The 19,469-nt window shown below is 39.1% G+C and overlaps 1 protein-coding gene across 4 annotated transcripts in view; it reads right to left on the bottom strand.

Annotated features, from left to right (window-relative positions):
• Positions 1-19,469, bottom strand: part of PREX2 (phosphatidylinositol-3,4,5-trisphosphate dependent Rac exchange factor 2) — a 252,350-nt gene that overhangs the window by 47,301 nt on the left and 185,580 nt on the right. For all 4 annotated transcript variants that reach the window (XM_061600721.1, XM_061600748.1, XM_061600730.1 and 1 more), the window contains 6 exons: positions 17,431-17,559; positions 13,811-13,852; positions 11,553-11,770; positions 6,844-6,946; positions 4,440-4,583; positions 2,185-2,299 (listed from right to left, as the gene is read on the bottom strand). In XM_061600721.1, the coding sequence (XP_061456705.1) occupies positions 2,185-2,299; positions 4,440-4,583; positions 6,844-6,946; positions 11,553-11,770; positions 13,811-13,852; positions 17,431-17,559 (751 nt within the window). The remainder of the gene's footprint in view (positions 1-2,184; positions 2,300-4,439; positions 4,584-6,843; positions 6,947-11,552; positions 11,771-13,810; positions 13,853-17,430; positions 17,560-19,469) is intronic.

Here is a 19,469-nt window from a genome sequence, read left to right as displayed (position 1 = left end):
GCAATATTTTCTAATCTACCTAAAGTGACAAGCATGAAATCTTAATGCTTATTCAATGCACAGAAAATATTAGCTTTAGCATTTTTAAACTGTAAGATAAATCTTTTTTGTAAAGGTAGAAATTATGTAGGAGTAAGGCCTAGTTGAGATAGAAATCATGATTTTCTGTTAGGGGAGAATACTACAGTGAGCCTTGGGCTTGTATAGTAGCCTTCCCCTTACATATGACAAGATAAAGTTTAAAGCTACAAACAAACCATAGTTTCTTCATTATATATGAATACAGGGAATGGTGGTTTATTCAAACCACAGTTAGCTATAAGAAACCAGGACCAAATGATGATTAGGTCTAAAACTTGGCCTAAGACTACATTAGCTTATTATATTTCGTAAAATAAATCTCTGAAAGTAAATCTTTAACATGAATAGATTTACAACACTGATTGCAAAAACCATGTTGTAGATTCATTTCTAGGTATATTCATGTCGATGTACGCCTCATTAGAATCAATGGAACTTGACTTGGAAACTGCAAGTAAACTGGTCCCAAGCTGTTAGTGGCTTTATATACTAATCGTAACACCTTGAACTTAATCTAGTAACAAATTGGCAGGTAGTGCATATCTCTGAGGAGAGGTATTATATGTTGACAGGGACTCACTCCTGTCAGAAACTATGCAGCAGCATTCTGCACTACCTGCAGTTTCCAAGTCAAGTGCAAAGGAAGCGCCACATAGAGTGCTCTGCAGTAATCCGATCTTGAAGTCACCAGTGCCTAAACAGAAATGTTTTAAGCAGACACTGAAAATAATACAGGGAGCGCCTGCTTAAAACATTTCTGTTTAGGCAAGCCTATCCAGACACACAAATGTTGATGTGTTTTAATCTCTTTTAGTTAACTGCTATTTTAATTGTTATAGAGATTGTTTATAATTACTTGTGTTTAACTGTTTATATTGATAATTTTAATATTTTTAGAGTGTTTAACGTTTTTGTTTGCTGCCCTAGGCTCCTATTGGGAGGAAGGGTGGAATGAAGAAGAAGAAGAGGAAGGTAGTAGTAGTAGTAATAGTAGTAGTTTCTTGCAAGCCGCTTCGAGGTGTTTTGTTTTTACAATCAAGCAATGTATAAATTTTGTTTAAAAATATTTAAAAAATAAATATCCCCTTAAATATTAGACAGCTGCCATTTCTGTTATCTTTTTGGCACCTACTGCCTTTTAAGTTGAGACTTTATCTCACTGTGCGTCTGTGTTGGAATTGCTTTTTAGTATGTTTTTAAACCTTTTCTTTTTAAAAAAGATGTTTTTAAAGCTTTTTAAAAATGTTTTTAAAGCTGTTTTGTTCTAATATATTTTAAAGTCTGTTTTTATGATGTTTTAAAGTGTTTTTAGTGCTTTTGTTTGCCGACCTGGGCTACTACTGGGAGGAAGGGCAGGATATCAATCAATCGGTTGATTTATGTGATTCCTTACCTGTCATTCACAAGGACCCAGGAGGGGTTACAACCATGTTATCATATAGTATTAAAATCCAATCAAACAATTTAGAACAAATCAAAGAATGTACATCAGACAAAAGAGGTGGTCTATTAACCATGATATTAGGACATCAACTGATCCAGGGGATGAGGGGAGGGAAAGGGACATGTGGGCCTGCTGCTCATTCCCAGCTTTATAAACTAGTTTATGAAGTTGGGCCATTTTATCCAAACCAGATTGCTTGTGAACACTTGCAAAAAGTATTATTTTTAATAAACAAATTAGTCAGACTAGTTGCGTTTAATATAATATGTTGCTGCTGTTATTTATACAGTGCCATCAATAAGCATAGTGCTTTACAGAGAGAAGATGACAGTTCCCTGCCCCCAAGAGTTTGCAATCTAAAATTGGCCACAGAGGAAACAGAGGAAGGGGTAAACAGGGAAGCAATAAGCATTTGTTCAGTTGCACATGCTTATGTTGACTTACAATAGGGCATAGGAGTCATATTGACTTAACGTTCATACATTCATATTTTAACTAATTTGTAGACCAGGTCAATAATATTAATAATACTTTACAATCCTAAAGGTGCTTGTGCTTAGAGAGCCACTAAATATGACTTCACTTGCCCAAACTGTTTCAAGAGTAGAAATTAAATGTGAGGTCTTGGATAGGACAGACAGATATAGCTGATTACTTACCTGAGTTTTTGGTTATACTGCTTCACTTTTTCCAAAGAAGCTGCATTAACCTGAGCTTGAAATTCTTCTACTGATACATTGTCTCTATAATAATAGCCTTCCATGCTTTCCAGAGCTACAAGAGAATGTAACTATATATCTGTATCCATAAAAAATATTTACAATCGATTTAATTAATATATATATATATATATATATATATATATATATATATATATATAGAAGTGTTTAAGTTGTATCACTAGCTCCCTCCGGGAGGAAGGGCAGGATATAAATGTGTTTTTTTGCTTTATCATGTTTATTTAAGAATCTATGTAAAAATGCACAGGATCAGGCTGCACATTGCCTGATTACAAACACAAAATAACAACAACCTAACTCTGGGATGGGTTTTCCAGATCAAAGAGTTATTAGCTTGTGCTGGTTTTGTTTTTACCTTCATGTGTAAAAGATACATGTAAAGAAAGAATGCTCTGAGACTGCAATCCTGTGCCCACTTTCCTGGGAATAAACCCTACTGAACTCAATAGGATGTACTTTGCGTAGAAATGTATAGGATTGCAGTCTAAATCTTTCTTTGCTGTTTTCTAAAGGAGGCTCCTATGATACCTTCTCAAGATAGACACAGAAGAATGATGAACTAAGCAAAGCACTTTCAATAGCTTTCTTCAATTCTATTCAATCATTTTCCCACAATCAACAATTTTGTGAGCGGGGGGGAGGAATGCACCTGCTGTCCCTGGCAGGTCCTGCCCACACCCCCAATCCTTGTGTTAGGGCATGTCAGCAGGCTTTCCCTCTGCAGAACACACGTAGACTCTTCCCATGATCTGGAACCCTACACAATCAGAGTCCCAGATCATCGGAGCAGCCTATGTGTGTTTGGCAGGCTCTGCAAACATGCCCCCAACACATGGATGGGGGGAATGGATTCTGAGAACGTAACGGTAGGATCACTGTCAAGAGCCCCACTCTCTGACTCATGTGATTTCTAATCAGGTGGAGGGGAATGACAGAGTAAAAAAATTTTCATCACAGTAACTGATCTTGACTGACACTGAAATGTAGTCTAAACTCCATACAATATATTCCAGTAACTTTACAACTAGAAGACACCATCCCAAATTATTATTCTAGAATTGACAATACAACTTACACTCCCACCTAAGCATGCACAGGATTGCAGCCTTAATCTTTATTCATTGATGTGCCCCTACTACTCATTTAACAAGAATTTATGCAATTCTGAAGCTTATAAAAGTAGAACTTATTAGGTGAATAATCTTATTATTACATTGAAACCGGAACATGGTAACTGACATTTGAGGGAAGAAGCATATTAATAAAAAGATTCTGCAATTTAGCAACAGTGCCACTTTGATAATAAATATAACATTTTAAGGGTTTATCCTTCTAGGGAGCAATTAGAAAATGTAACCAATAAGGTGGGTTCACAGCCCTAACTGTATACTGAATATTAATTCTGCTAAAAGTTCTTTAATGCCAGTTAATAAATAATTAATTTACTGCCTGACCCCCTTGTTTCCAAAGTCCTTAGCTTTGTTTCTGTATAAAAAATTGTTAATTATATTTGTCAAATTATATGTCCAGACCTTTACATTAGATTCATAACTGGTGCTTGGGACCATACAATCAACAAAGACAGTACTGTAGAATCAGATCTATAAGAAACAGGTGCTTATTACTTTATCGTGGGACAGGAGTCAATATAAAAGGCTTTTGCTATTTCCATTTAAGCAAGATTAGAAAGCCACTATACATAATAACTCCAGATCTAACTCTAGTTATAGTTGACCCTACATAGGAATGCATATCCTTACATCCATTGAGAGATGCATCCATCTAGTTTAATGGCGTCCAGATAATCATTGCAATGTATATGTGGATCTTCATCCAACATTGGATGTGCATCCATACTCCTTACCGGGAGTTGGGTTTTGTTTGTTTGGGATTTTTTCCCCAGTCTGAATATACAAGTTCAAACTTGCAAGACAGTGTCCAAACAGATGGAAATGAACAACTGAAGAATATATTAACATTAAAACTCACATCAGGCTGTAGTGGAACATAACATTCAAATATGTGTGCATGATCAAAACATGAGGTTCACACTAAAATAACATGATTTCCTGCAGAAAGGTGCTGTGTTAACACAAAAATGCTTGAGAATACTGTCAGTTATGCCTTATTCTTTTTAAATACTAAATGAGAAGATCTTTTTTTTAAAAAAATACCTTGCGCAAAGAGGACTGGATAAATTTTAAAACTTCCACCATTCTTCAGTCTTTGAGGAAGTTGTTCAAAATTGTAACCATCAAGATAAAAATAAACTTTCAAAGCTTGCCGGCTTCCTTCTGCTTGATATGGAATTGGCATATCTGTGTAAAAAAAAAAATGTTACAATTTTATCAAAGGCCAGCACCCAGTCAATATCTTTGCTACAAAGAGCTTCAAATATTGTAAGAAAACAAAACTGAAACAACGTTTTTTAATACTTGAGAAAAGGAAAAGAAGCTGTAAGACAGGAAAGCCAGGGTGGTATAGTAATTAAAGTGTTGCACTAGGGCTGGGGAAACCCAGGTTCAAATCCCCACACTGCCATGAAGGTGTTGGGCCAGTCACTGTCTCTTAATTTAACCTACCTCATAGGATTGTTGTGAGGATAATGTGATAGTGGTTGAGTATCATGAATGCTGCCTTGAGCTCATTGGAGGAAGGGTGGGATATGGATGTAAAAAATAAAACGAGATACTGTTTCCTATTCAACACAGTTTAAATCTCTGGTACCATAAAATGTAAATGTACTTCTTTCAAGTCGATTCCGACTTATGGCGACCCTATGAATAAGGTTTTCATGAGGCTGAGAGGCAGTGACTGGCCCAAGGTCACCCAGTGAGCTTCATGGCTATGTGGGGATTCGAATTCTGGTCTCCCAGGTTGTAGTCCAACACCTTAACCACTACACTACACTGGCTAGATCTGTGGTACCATAGCAAACACAATTTAGACTAGAAGTATATGTTGTACTTGTCATGGGAATGCCACCAAAAATGGAATCCCCTTGTCATGATCTCTACTTGTGTTGTGCAACAAGATGAATAATACCTCTGTGAGATAACATCATCACACAGTGTGTTTCTGACCTCGACTCCACATCATTGGCCGCTGCTCAACAGAGACATAGAAATTCACTGACGTGTTATGTGGAAAGCGTTCCAACATTATGAAGGAGAATTCAATGTGCAATGCAATGTCTGGGAGTATCCCAATGGCAATCATTAGGGCTGTGCACAATCACCCTTCCCCCGATCCACCCTGTCGCTTGAATCAGAGGGGAATCAGGCCACCCTGGGTCAATCTGGGGACCACCCACCCCAGCTTGGAGCTACTCCCAAATAATTTGGGGGGCAAGGCTAATATTTAGAAGACAGCCCCAGCTCAGCAAATGATATATACTTCTGCCAGGCTAAAATTCTGACCCATACTGAACTCATGCATACAATCGGAATCTACCATGAAAATAGTAATGGATGAAACCAAGGAAAGCATAAATATAGCAGTATTTAGTAGTAACTTGCAACTAAAAGCTCTTATTCAGAATGTTCAAAGGTTCTTGTATTCTCATGTGTGCAAAATACACGTGTCTGTTTTAGTTAAGCTCAGTGAAAATGCAATATGCACAATCAATGAAGGTGTTAAAACCAACACAACCAGCTTTAGAGTTTTAAACAATCTCTTTAAACTGGAAATACTGGGGATTGAATATTCTGCATGTAAAACTTGTGTTCTACCTTTGAGCTATGGCCCATCCCATGCTTTGCCTTGACCACCTGGCTTTTAGCCCTGGCATTCATTCTTCATCCTGCTGGTTTCCCCTCAGGCCCTGTTCCCAGGGTTTTGGACCACCTACTCCCACCCTCATTTGGCTGCCTATAGTTATCAAAATTAGCATTAACATTAATGCACACATAATACTGCAACACTGTTAGGTCAAAAGAATAAGGGATGGGAGGGAATAACATTAGAGGAAAAGAGGGTATGATATGAAAGCCATAGCATGCTCCTAGTCCCATTCTCCTAACAATGGTTAGACAATTGGGAACGATGCTTCCACACCGGGCCTTAAGATGGCACTGACATTTATTCCAAAGCTATATAAAATTCCAGTAGTTATGCATCCAGGTATACAAATATTAACAGAGAAATCCAACATGGGAAGCCAGTGTAAATGGAGCCAGCACAAGAAGAGCTGGCATAAAGTTCCCCCACATTCAGTTGCGTTTCAGGCTTCTCTGGTTTGACTGAATGCCACCTCAGCCACAAGCTGCATGCAGGGAACAGAAAGTAAAAGCCTCCTCTCCCAAATAACTCTACCAGGTCATAAGCCCTCTCCATTGACTTCTATTGCAATTATTTTCTTAGACCGACTTTTTTCCTGGCGTAACTTTTGTCTGGACTAGGACATGTAGGAGCGCTCCTACCCCTCCTCTGACACTTTTTCAGGTCTTCTGTCAGCTTCCAACTCTCCTCAGCCTGGCGTAAATAGCAGTTGGATTTCACCCTAAGTTACTTTGTATTTATATCATATCACATTTAGAAGTAACAATAGAAAGCTTAAAATTATTTTACAATACTCACTTGCAACTAGAGGCTCTTGTTCTGATTGTTTAAAAGAAAATGTAACTTTCTCCAGGTCAAACAATGCAATCAATGTGTCTTCCAGCATAGCTTGTTCATCAGTCTAAAAAAAAAATTTTTTTTTAGTCCAGTAATCACTCTAGATTGATGTATATGATTATTAACATTAACTGCAGATGGTCACGTCCTGTTTCACTAAAGCAGTAGTTAACCCAATTAACTCATGAGTTACTGAAGATGGTTGTGTTTCTGTTGAATTTGCATTCCATCATCTGCTGTCAAAAGAGGATTATTAGAAAGGATGAAATATGTTGAATAACAAGTTAAATTACTGTTTGCTATATTAATTGAGGCCTTTAAGCACATCAAATTGTAATTGTTTCTCATGCAAATGAGTAAGTTAAGAAATTCTAGATAACAAACTATGCTTAAAATTATTTTTCTGTTACAGTATTTAAAACTTTGAAAATGTATCTGTGTATTACTATGATTTATAAAATAATTTTTCATATTCGCAGTGCACTTTATTGAAACTTGCTAACAAGGGAAGCATTCATCTAGAACTATATTTTGCCAGAAGGTAAACAGTTATGGTAGCTAAAAAAAAACGAACCAAAAATCAAAGGATTCAATTTTGAATAATTATATTTTTGATAACTTTCCTAGTTTATCAACAAAGAAACTTCACATTATTTAAGATCCAGTAGGAAAGAAAAATGTTAGACAGATTGGTCTAGACAAGGTGGCTAAAGAAAATGGGGACAGAGTGGTAGTGTCCTGAAAAGCTAGAAAGTTCTGATTGGTGCCTGCATTTATGCCTTTTTGACTGCAGGCAGACTTTTCTAATATTTTCTAATACTATCTCAATATTATATAATTGATTGCAATTAGTTGATTTTAGCCTGTGTTAGCTCTTTCTCTAAGAATAAATGGTTTGTATTGATATTTGTTTGTTTTTCATTATTTGCCATGATTATTAGTGTTAACTGCTTGTGTTTTGATATATTAATAATTTTAGGTTTTATATTAGTATCATATATTGTTTAAAGCAGCAAAGTCAAAATGATGCCCTTCAGATGTTGGACATAAAGTTCCCACCAACCCCAGTAGGAGAGCCAGAATGGCTCCACCAGTGCACCTGCACAACACTGACCTCCATGCCACCTTGCCCTTCCCCTCCTGCTGAAAGGAAGCCAGATGTGTGGTTCTGCCCCTTCCCACCAGCCATTAGTGTTGTAAACTTAAATATTGTTGTCACTTGGACCTAAATTCAACTAACTTGGGCTACAATCCAATACACACTGACCTGGGAGTAAGTCCCATTGAACCCAATGGAGCTTACTTCTGAATAGACATGTATTGGATTGCATCCTTAGTCTGGATCCAATCAATGGGCACTGGAAACATGAAATTCAAAACATAGGAGCCATAAAGAAAATAAGACTGGGGCTAAAATAGTAAATACTGTAAACCCGCCCAGAGAGCTTCGGCTATGGGGTTGTATACAAATACAATAAATAAATAAATAAAAAATACACATAGGGACTGGAGTACAGACTGGCAAGAATGCAGGAGGTAGGCAAAGTGGTTTTGAGGACTGGGGATTGTAGGCTAGGGAACCATAGGAACCTATGACTCAAGCATCATAAAGGAAGTCTATCAGTTGTGGCTTCTACTCAGTGGCGTACCAAGGGCGGGCCGGTGGGAGCGGTCCGCCCCAGGTGCAGGCAAAAAGGGGGTGCAAGAAAAAGGATTGCCAGGAGAATGACTGGGTGGGGGGAGGGGGAAGCTGGGATGAGAAAGGACAGAATGCCAGCAGAAGATGGCGGGCAGGGAGGCTCTCCCTTCGGGTGGACCCCCTCCTCCCTTGGAAGAGCCACCAGGGAGCTGCAAAAAAGTGCCCCAGGAAAAGGCCAGGAAAGAGAGCCCTGCCAGCTCCTGCTAAGACTGGATCACTGGCCGCTGCCTCCACTTCCTCAGCGGCTTTGGGGCTTCCTCCATCCAGCTTCTGCTGTGCTTAGGAAGGTGGGGGGGGTGCAGGAGGGGCAGGGAGAGGAGACCCCGATGTCCTTCAGAGCACCAGAGGTCAATTAAGTGTGGGGGGAGGGGGTTGCGGAGAGTGACAGCGATCCTAAGCGAAGGAGGAGGAAGCAGAGCAGGCAGTAGGGAGGGGGAGAAGAGGTTTCTGTCACACACCCGTGACAAAGTTCGTGGGGGGCAAACTTATTGTGGGGGGAAGGAGAGAAAGACTTTCTCTTCTCCCAAGGAAAGGCAGGCACTGGAAGGAGGCAGGCCCCCTTCCCATAGAAAGGGATCTTTTGCCTTTGAGGGGTGGAGGTGGAGGGCTTCCCTCCCCACCAGAACTCCCTTGCAAGAGGTTTGCTGCTATCTATCCACTTTCTCCATGCGCCAGGCATCATTTTATACACGTCTATCATGTCACCTGTAGTCCAGCATCCTGTTCTCATAGTGGAGAACCAGATGCCCATTATGGGAAGCCCACAAGCTGGACCTGAGTGCAAGAGCACTCTCCCCTCCTGCAGTTCCCAGCAACTGGTATTCGGAAGCATGTTATAATAATAATAATAATAATAATAAAATTTTATTTTTGAGTCGCCTATCTGGCCGAATGAACGGCCACTCTAGGCGACGTACAAAATACAATAATACAATAACATACAATATAAAAACCAAGAAGAACCATAATCAATCATTAATAAAACACCAGTTAATAACAACAGTTAAAAGACTAACCCACCCCAGGAATCCCATAGGCCTGCCTGAACAACCAGGTCTTCAAGGTCCGGCGGAAACTAGTCAGGGAGGGGGCATGGCGAAGATCAAACGGGAGGGAATTCCAGAGGGTGGGAGCCACGATCGAAAATACCCTCTCTCTAGTCAGTTTAACTGGTGGGACCGAGAGAAGGTCTTGTGTGGCTGATCTTGTCAGGCGGCATAATTGGTGACCATGTTGCCTCTGACCATGGAAGCAGAGCATAGCCACCATGACTAGTAGCCAATTATAGCCTTGTGATCCTCCATCAATTTGTCTAATCCTCTGTTGAAGCCATCCAAGTTGGTGGCCATCACTGCCTCCAGTGAGAATGAGTTCCACAGTTTAACTATGCGCTGCATGACAAAGTACTTTCTTCTGTCTGTCCTGAATCTTCCAACATGCAGCTTCATTGGATTCTAGCAAGAGAGAGAACCACCTGGATGCAAGAGGGAGAACCACCTTTCTCTATCAACATGGGGAGAAATGTTCATCGTAATAAAATTTAGGGCCACCCAACAAGGTGGAATGTAAGAAGATTTAGGATAGACAAAAGGTAGAACTTTTTCACATGGCATGTAATTCATTTATGATAGCTGCCGTGGTTGCTTTTAAATGGATTTTTAATGTGATGTCACTTATGTGTTTTTATTCTTGCATTCATTGTATTAAAATATATTTATTGTTTTGTGATTTCAAATTGTGGTAAGGTGCTCTGAGAGGTTCTTCATGGGGAGTATAAGGGTGGGCTAGACCTTTTCATAAGGATTAAAATAATTCATGTAGCCTCTTCCCAAGATGTGATGAGGACTACTAGCTCAAATGGCTTTTAAAAAGAGTCAGGCAAATGCCTTGAGGAGGGCGGCTGGTGGCTCCGATGTCAGTGAGGCACTAGAATCTGCTCCAGGTTTTAATCCAGACTTTTGAGGAGCTGTCCAAGGTACTGAAACCAAGGCCCAAAATAGATTCAGGGCCTTGGCCAGCTCCTTGAAAGTTCAGAGTAAAATCTAGAGGGGATTCCACTGCCCCACGGACATGGAGCCACCACTGGGGGAGGGTGGATGTGCCTGTCGGTCATAAAGACTTTACGGGACCTCCAGGTTTAGAGGTAGTCTACCACTAAATACCAGCTGCAGCAATAGGGAGGCGGCTGTTGCCCTCCTGCCCTCCTTGTGGGTCTTCTCGCTTTCCAGTGTGGAAGGCAGAATGCCAGACTTTGGCCAGCCGGTTCTGGTCAGACTCCAAAGAGCAGAGGTGAAAGGCAAATGGTTCTCTGCAGAACACCTCTTAAAGAAATCCATCATGTTTTGGGCAACCAGTTTTTTGTATTAATCCATTACTTTTTACTTTTTTCTATTGTAATATTTTTTATTGTTTTTATTTTTTTACTGGCATGATTATATATACAGAGTTCAATAAAAGAAATTTTTCACTGTCTGTGTTTCTTTTCTGGCCATCATTATTATTCGTTTCATTTCATGCTTATTACTGAAAATAATTTTGTCATATAGAGGAGGGGGGGTGTTAAAAAATGATCCGCTCTGGGTGTCAAATACGCTAGGTATGCCACTGTTTCTACTGTTACTGCTGCACTGGTACCTGGCAACTCTAAGAAGGGAAGAAAGGTCAAAATGAGAAGGGGATGCATTCCACATGTTGATTTGAACAAATCAGCCCATTATTTGTCTCCAGGGTTCCAGTAAAAACTGTTACTAATGTAAATTAGAAAAGAAGAATTAAAGTATACCAAATCCTTGCCTACTGGTTTAATTTATAAATTTCCTGGAGAGGCAATAGTACAGTACAATTTGAATTAAATTCAGCAACTATAGGATATTTTTAGAAGATTGCTGTTTCTTCTTGACAGAGGTTAATTCCAGATGCCTTTGGTCAGGACATTACGCAGAATGATACAGACATGGACAGGAATTCTCACCATATTCGGTGACAGCAGTGACTGGAAGTGGAGGAGGACACCTGCACTGGCTATCTGTTCCAACCATCTTCTACTGGCCTCTTGTGTCTCCATTTCGCACTCCTTGCTATTGTCAAACATCTGATTTAAGGCAGCCATTAGTTGCTCTGAAAAAGCACAAACTGTGGCCACTAGACTCTGGCAGAAGACCATGTCTCGCCTGAGCTGTATCTCACTATCTGAAGGGCACAACAAAGGAGAAAAATAAGTAAACCATAAAGAAAATCACAGCAAATTGTACCTTTACTTTAAAAAGCAGAGCCACTGTTATCTTAGGCAAAATGTGGCTAACACAAAAGCTGCTATCAAGCACTATTTCATATGTGCACATGCAGTTTAATGTTGATTGTCCAAGTTTTAACTGGTAATAGGAACATATATCCATTTTTGCTAGACACCATGACCATTTACTAGCTCTGTAGATTACAGTCAAAGTTTTAACGCAAAACAATAAATAGATTTATTATGAAATGCCTCTGTATCACTTGGCATTCAAGTATCAAGGAATTTTAACTGGTTGTGAATAATCTATTTTTATTCAAATTTATTTAATATCTGTCCTACCTTTCCACTAATATTTCCTATGTGCAGGAAGACTGTCTTCTATATATTAAATTATCTTTTGCCTGTTGATATAATTTGCAGTGAGTTCAATGGGGCTTACTCCCAGGTAAGTGGTTATGGGACTGCAGCATTAGTTAATCTTGTACTTGTATTGCAATACCAATCACATTTCCATAGAAATGCTAATATTTGTCAATTTACTAATTGATTCAGTCCTTGAATTATTCTGTAGAATGAATAACATCTCAAGTCATTTAGTAAATCACTGAAATAAAGAAAATCTAATGATATTGTTTGACTATATGTGCTAATCTATTTAGGGTTGGTTCATACAGAACAATATTTCATATACAGCCGAGTTTACATTGATGTTTGTGTATAGACTGTAAGAGTGGGAGTAGCTCAGGCTGGCTCTGTGAAGGCAAAAGATCCTAAGTTAACACTGTGCCAGTGCTGGACATATTGACCTTAATGGCATGCAGCAATCAAAGCTTCCAGATTAACCATATTTTCCTGTTTTCCAAACTGGGAAACTATGGTTACCAGCTTCAACAACAAGCCAGGATCTTGTTTTGTGAAACTGTCTTATGAAATTGTTGTAAGAACCTCTCTGGTTACCATTGTTTCCCAGTTTAGACATCTAAGCCAAGATAAGATTAGCCAAACTGGGACATTCTTAATGTAAGGATATCAATATGCAAAATTTCTGTGTGCAATCATGTACATTAGTATACATCCATATGGGAAAAGGTTAGTGTGAATTGGCATCCTAAGCATTGTGAATTGCTAGCCATTTCTGTGAAAACAGCTACTCACTATAACCTTTCTCCATGTACTTGTGCACCTGCATAAACATGTAGCAGAATTTAGCAGTGTGAATCATTATCCTGGTGTAAATTAAGCAGTGACATTCCTACCATCTGTGCTGCAACATATCAAGAAGGCAAACTGGTCCAGCAGTCAGTTCTACACTATCCACCCAGAAAGCCACTACCAATCAAACTGAAGTTGATAGTATTCCTACAACTGTGTTTCTGCTGTAGCAGATTCCAGACTTGGCTTGCCAGATGGGGCACACTTGCTAGCTACCTTCCCAACAGAAGAGGTGCTTACTGGGAGGATGAGGAGCAAGGCAGCACATAGGTAAGCATAGTACAAATGCTCCAGCAGAGCCAGTCCAGTACTCCTTGCCAACCTATATGCCACCTTGCCCCTCCCCCTCCCAGTAATCCACAGCAAACCACTTGCTGGCAAGCAAGCATAGTGGCTCCACCCCAGCCAGCAAGCTGTTTCCAATAGATTCATGAAATGAACAGACCCAAACTCTTCACCATTACCAACTCCATGGCTTGCCATTAAAATATCTAAAAAGTTCACTGCATATTTCATAATGTGACTAACATCAGTAAGTCACAGTATTGTATTTGATGGCAGCAACTATATTAGGATTCAGAAGCAGAGCAAGGAAATCAGGTAAAGGTGAAGTCACATTTAATAAATTCATTCATCAGATATGGACCACTTGATTTCTATGTTTCATTTTATTTTGTGTTTAATGAGTATCCTTTGAATTCATAAGAATGTAACAAACATTTTTTAGAAGACTCAGCCAACTGCTTTGAATGAAAATACTGGAACTGATTCATTAAAATTACCTGTATATTCAAGGAGTGCCAAGAGGACTCTTGCTTTCACTTCTGAAAAAAATAAAACAGACGCTTAAGAAACAAAATTCCTGTTTTGGAGTCACATTTTGACTGCGTATCTCTCTATTGATTTCAGCACCAATCTTCTAACTACATCTTAAGAAGGAATCATGCCTATTGTTCATAAAATCCTAATGCAATATACACTGTGTGGGTTAATTAACCATTCCATTTCTAGTAAGCCTTGGTGTCCAAGATGGGTGGGAGTTTCTAAAAAAGGAAATTCTAAAAGCGCAATGGCAAGCAATTCCAACAAGGAAAAAAGGGGGGAAACAGAAGAAGCCAATATGGCTTCACAAAAAGCTTAGAGATGACCTGAAAACAAAAAAGGACACATACAGAAAGTGGAAAGAAGGCCAGGCCACAAAGGAAGAGTACAGGCAGGTATCACAGAATTGTAGGGATGGCGTCAGGAAGGCTAAAGCTGTGAATGAGCTGAGGTTAGCGAGAGATGCTAAAAGCAACAAAAAAGCTTTCTTCAGGTACATCCATAGTAAAAATCATAGAAAGGAAATGGTGGCACAGCTACTCACTGAGGATGGCAAAATGATAACAGATGACAAAGAAAAGGCAAAAGTCCTCAATTCCTACTTTGGCTCAGTCTTCTCCCCAAAAAGGGTCTATGACCCTCATGGGAAACATGAAGTGGAAGGGGCAGGATTGGAGCTTGAGATTGATAGACAAACAGTCAAGGAATACCTAATCACTTTGAACAAGTTCAAATCGGCAGGGCCCGATAAACTGCATCCTAGAATATTGAAGGAAATGGCTGAAGAACTCTCAGAACCACTGTTTATTATCTTTGCGAAATCATGGAGGACTGGTGAAGTGCCGGATGACTGGAGGAGAGCTAATATTGTACCTATCTTCAAAAAGGGCAGAAAGGAGGAACCGGGGAACTATAGACCAGTCAGCCTAACATCAATCCCTGGAAAAACTCTGGAGCAGATTATAAAGCAGTCAATCTGTAAGTACCTTGAAAACAATGCAGTGATTACCAGGAGCCAACATGGATTTATGAAGAACAAATCCTGCTAGATTAATCTTATGTCATTTTTTTGATTGGGTAACCTCCCTTGTAGACTGTGGGAATGCTGTGGACATAATATATCTTGACTTCAGCAAAGCTTTTGACAAAGTGCCCCATGATATTCTGATTAGCAAGCTAGTTAAATGTGTGCTGGATGGAACAAGTATCAGGTGGATCCACAGTTGGCTCAGAATTGTACTCAAAGAGTGCTTATCAATGGTTCCTTCTCAAACTAGGTGGAGTACCACAGGGCTTGGTCCTGGGTCCAGTGTTCTTCAACATTTTTATTAACAACTAGGATAAGGAGGTACAGAGCATGCTTATCAAATTTGCAGATGATACAAAATTGGGGGGTACAGCTAATACCATGGAAGACAGAAACAAAATTCAAAGGGACCTTAATAGCCTGGAGCATTGGGCTGAAAACAACACAATGAAATTCAACAGGGATAAATGCAAAGTTCCACACCTAGGAAAAAGAAACCAAATACAGTTATAAGATGGGGGATACTTGGCTCAGCAATACGACATGTGAGAAGGATCTTGGAATTGTCGTTGATCACAAGCTGAATATGAGCCAACAGTGCAATGTTACTGCAAAAAAAGCAAATGCTATTTTGGGCTGCATTGACAGAAGTATAGTTTCCAAATCGCATGAAGTATTTGTTCCCCTCTATTCAGCACTGGTTAGGCCTCATCTTGAGTACTGCATCCAGTTCTGGTCTCTGCACTTCAAGAAGGATGCAGACAAACTGGAACGGGTTCAGAGGAGGGCAACAAGGATGATCAGGGGACTGGAAACAAAGCCCTATGAGAAGAGACTGAAAGAACTGGGCATGTTTAGCCTGGAGAAGAGAAGACTGAGGGGAGATATGATAGCACTCTTCAAGTACATGAAAGGTTGCCACACAGAAGAGGACTGGGATCTCTTCTTGATCATCCAGAATTCAGGTCACGGAATAATGGGCTCAAGTTGCAGGAAGTCAGATTTTGACTGAACATCAGGAAAAACTTCCTAACTGTTAGAGCCATACGACAATGGAATCAATTCCCTGGAGAGGTGGTGGGCTCTCCGACACTGGAGGCATTCAAGAGGCAGCTGGACAGTCATCTGTCAGGAATGCTTTGATTTGGATTTCTGCATTGAGCAAGGGGTTGAACTTGATGGCCTTCTAGGCCCCTTCCACCTCTATGATTCTATGATTCAGCCTTCTTTTTATCCCCAAAGTGATTACAGATAGCAGAGGTATGAATTGGCAGGAGGAAACCAGTAACCAAGAAGACCCTGTGGAGACCACTGCCACAGCTCAAGCACAGGACAGTACTGGTGGTTTCTCCAGGGTCATTCTATCCACCAATTCCCTGCAGCCACTGCAGTAGATGACTAGAGAGGTTGACATCATATTTCACAGACTCTCCGTGGTGAATAGGTCCTCCACTGAACCAGGGCTGTGGAGTCGATACACCAAACCTTCGACTCCGACTCCTCTGTTTTTCTACTTTCCGACTCCGACTCTGACTCCGACTCCTTCATAAATGGCAAATGTATATTAACTAGTAATAACAAATTTACTGTAGTAAAATGGTAGCACAAGGCATTTCATCACCACCACGTGAATCATCAGGCTAGATTGAAAGAACATAAAATATATTTATTTGATTAAAATTTCTGAACAAGAAAACTTTCTAAATTCCTATGAAAGTTTTTATTTTGAAGTCAGAATCGGTACATTTCTACCGACTCCGACTCCAACTCCACCCAAAATTGCTTCCGAATCCACGACTCTGACTCCACAGCCCTGCACTGAACCAACTGTGAGTTATTGTATTGCCCAATAGAAATTAAACTCACTTCCCTTTGCTTCTTGCAATACAATTTCCCTATCACCACAGAAACAGGCTAACACCTGTATCCTGCCCTCTGCTTAAAGAGATACTCCCTTGCAACATAAGAGAAATATGCAGAATTCATGCACAAGGTCATTGTGGGGAAAGAAAGAGTTTATTCTGAACTTTTCACAAACTTAAACATCACATGGAAGATTTACATTTTTCTTCATAAAATCGTATCACATGTTTCTTGAAAGTTATGAGAAATTAAGCAGATTGCTCATTAAATGTCATGTAAACTAATATAATGAATCTGGTTAAGCAGACAAACATTTTAAAATATAGATTTTTTTAATTGAAGCCAACTTCATATGGTTTTAATTCCCATACAGATACACCTTCTGAAGTATTCCACTACATATCTAAATACTGCACCCTCTGTTACTGGGCCTGTTCTTGTTCCTTTTTTATGCTCTTGAGAGTTCACTGGAAACAAAATTAGATTAATAGTTTCAAATGCCTGCAGCACAGCAAGGATCTAAACCCAATATATTTCTCCCATTAGTAATATAAAATAGATTTTATTAACTCAGCTAGTCAGCCTATTACTATTATTCGGGAATATACACAATTCCTCACAAGCTTCTATAAATTTCATGAACTCTTTCAGATGTATGACAAAACTACCTACCATAAATGAGTTACTGACCTTCAACAAATTTTCTGATGTTTTGGGAAAGATTTTGGACACTGCTAGGAAGATTCCAAGGGTCTTGCTTGATGTGAAGTCTCAATCTCTTTGGACAGCTGAGTTTAGGTTCAATTTCTTGCTGAAACTCTATCAAAAGAAACATTACTTAAATATGTTATAACTTTTTTTTGCTCCATGAGCTCAGATGACTTAATATTTAATGAGCCTTTGCTTTCATTTTCTTGAGTACTACTGCACTTCAAACTCTGAACAAATGTTTTCATTCAACACAGTATGAATTTTAATTGGGCATAAATAGACTGCAACACTTCAAAATCTTTTTCTTTTCCAGATAACAATTAGTATATAACCAACACATTTTAGAAAAACTGTTCAGAAAAATGAACTTATACTTCATAAAAACATAAGCCAACCTTGCAAATAAGACCAGAAAAGTTACTAGCCCACCTGCTCAGACATACCTAGGTAATTCCTAATGCAGGCATAGCAATCAAGCTATGTTATGGCCATCATGACGTGAGAGGTTTGCAGTAGTATAATGTGTCCTCTCTTCTCTTGGGCACCATAATTTATCTCCAAATGAGAAATGAAAACCATGTTTTGAACTGTGTTGCTAATTTTGTTTGGGAGAGAAATGATGGCTTGCACAAGCCACATTGTTTCCATATTTGTTTACTGATATTTTTTGTTATTAATATTTCTAATCTCTTTAGCCCTGAGTCTTTTGGAATGGTTTACAATGTAAAAGGATAACACACATATCATTAATAACTTTAAAAGATCAGTATCCACACAATCTCAATAAAAGATTATAGATTATTAATTAAATGGTATTATATTATTTAAAAGGATTGGGCAAGTAAAACTATTGTCATGACAGCCTTCTGGCCAAAGCATTCCACAACCAGCCACCACAACAGAGAAGATCCTTTCCCCAGTCATTGCCCTGCTAACTTCAGAGGAAGGTTTCACAGAATTATTTTAAAATCCAGGCAGTTTCTTGTGACAGAATATGGCTCTTTCATATGGTTTGCTCAAACCAGAAAGTGACAAAGAAATTATGAGCATAGAGTGGAAGGAGGAAGGGAAGGGATCATGTAAGATCAAAGCCTGAACCAGGCCTATTAGTCTTCTGTACTGCAATGACTGTCGAACAAGGGGGAAAAAAGAATCTGCTCTCTTCTAAATAAGAAATGTTTCACTGGCTTAGTTGCCTGGAAGAATTTTTTTACTTGCCAAAGGCAACCAGGCAATTATCTATTTACAAGCTTGGCATAAATCTTGCTGTAACCCAAACTAGCAAAAATCAGAAAGTAAAAAAGAAACAAAGAGGTAAAAGTCAGATCGGTATGCAATAAAATTTATTTTCAAGATACAAAATGCCCAATGTATTTCAATTAACAGTATCATCCACAGAAGCAATATTTCTGATGCCCTTTCGTACAAAAGAAATATCTCAAGATCCTTTCTACAGTAGTCTACTAATTAGTTAGCTTTAGAGGAATATATGTTGTAGTTATGTGCCTTCAAGTCAATTTCAACTTTCGACCCTATGAATCAGTGACCTCTAATATCATCTGTTATAAACCACCCCGTTCAGGTCTGTGGCTTCCTTTATGAAATCAATCCATCTCTTGTTTGACCTTCCTCTTTTTCTACTCTCTTCTGTTTTTCCCAGCATTATGGTCTTTTCTAGTGAATCATGTCTTTTCATTATGTGTCCAAAGTATAATAACCTCAGTTTCATCATTTTAGCTTCTAGTGATAGTTCTGGTTTAATTTGTTCTAACACCCAATTATTTGTCTTTCTTGCAGTCCATGGTATCTGCAAAGCTCTCCTCCAACACCACATTTCAAATGAGTTGATTTTTCTCTTATCTGCTATTTTCACTGTCCAACTTTCACATCCATACATAGAGATCGGGAATACCATGGTCTGAATGATCCTGACTTTAGTGTTAAGTGATACTTCTTTGCATTTGAGGGCCTTTTCTAGTTCTCTCATAGCTGCCCTCCCCAGTCCTAGCCTTCTTCTA

This window comes from Rhineura floridana, chromosome 1, assembly GCF_030035675.1.
Source record: "Rhineura floridana isolate rRhiFlo1 chromosome 1, rRhiFlo1.hap2, whole genome shotgun sequence".
NCBI classification, from domain to species: Eukaryota; Metazoa; Chordata; class Lepidosauria; order Squamata; family Rhineuridae; genus Rhineura; species Rhineura floridana.
The sequence above is the reverse complement of the archived record's forward strand: the minus strand, read 5'-3'. Positions and strand labels throughout refer to the sequence as shown.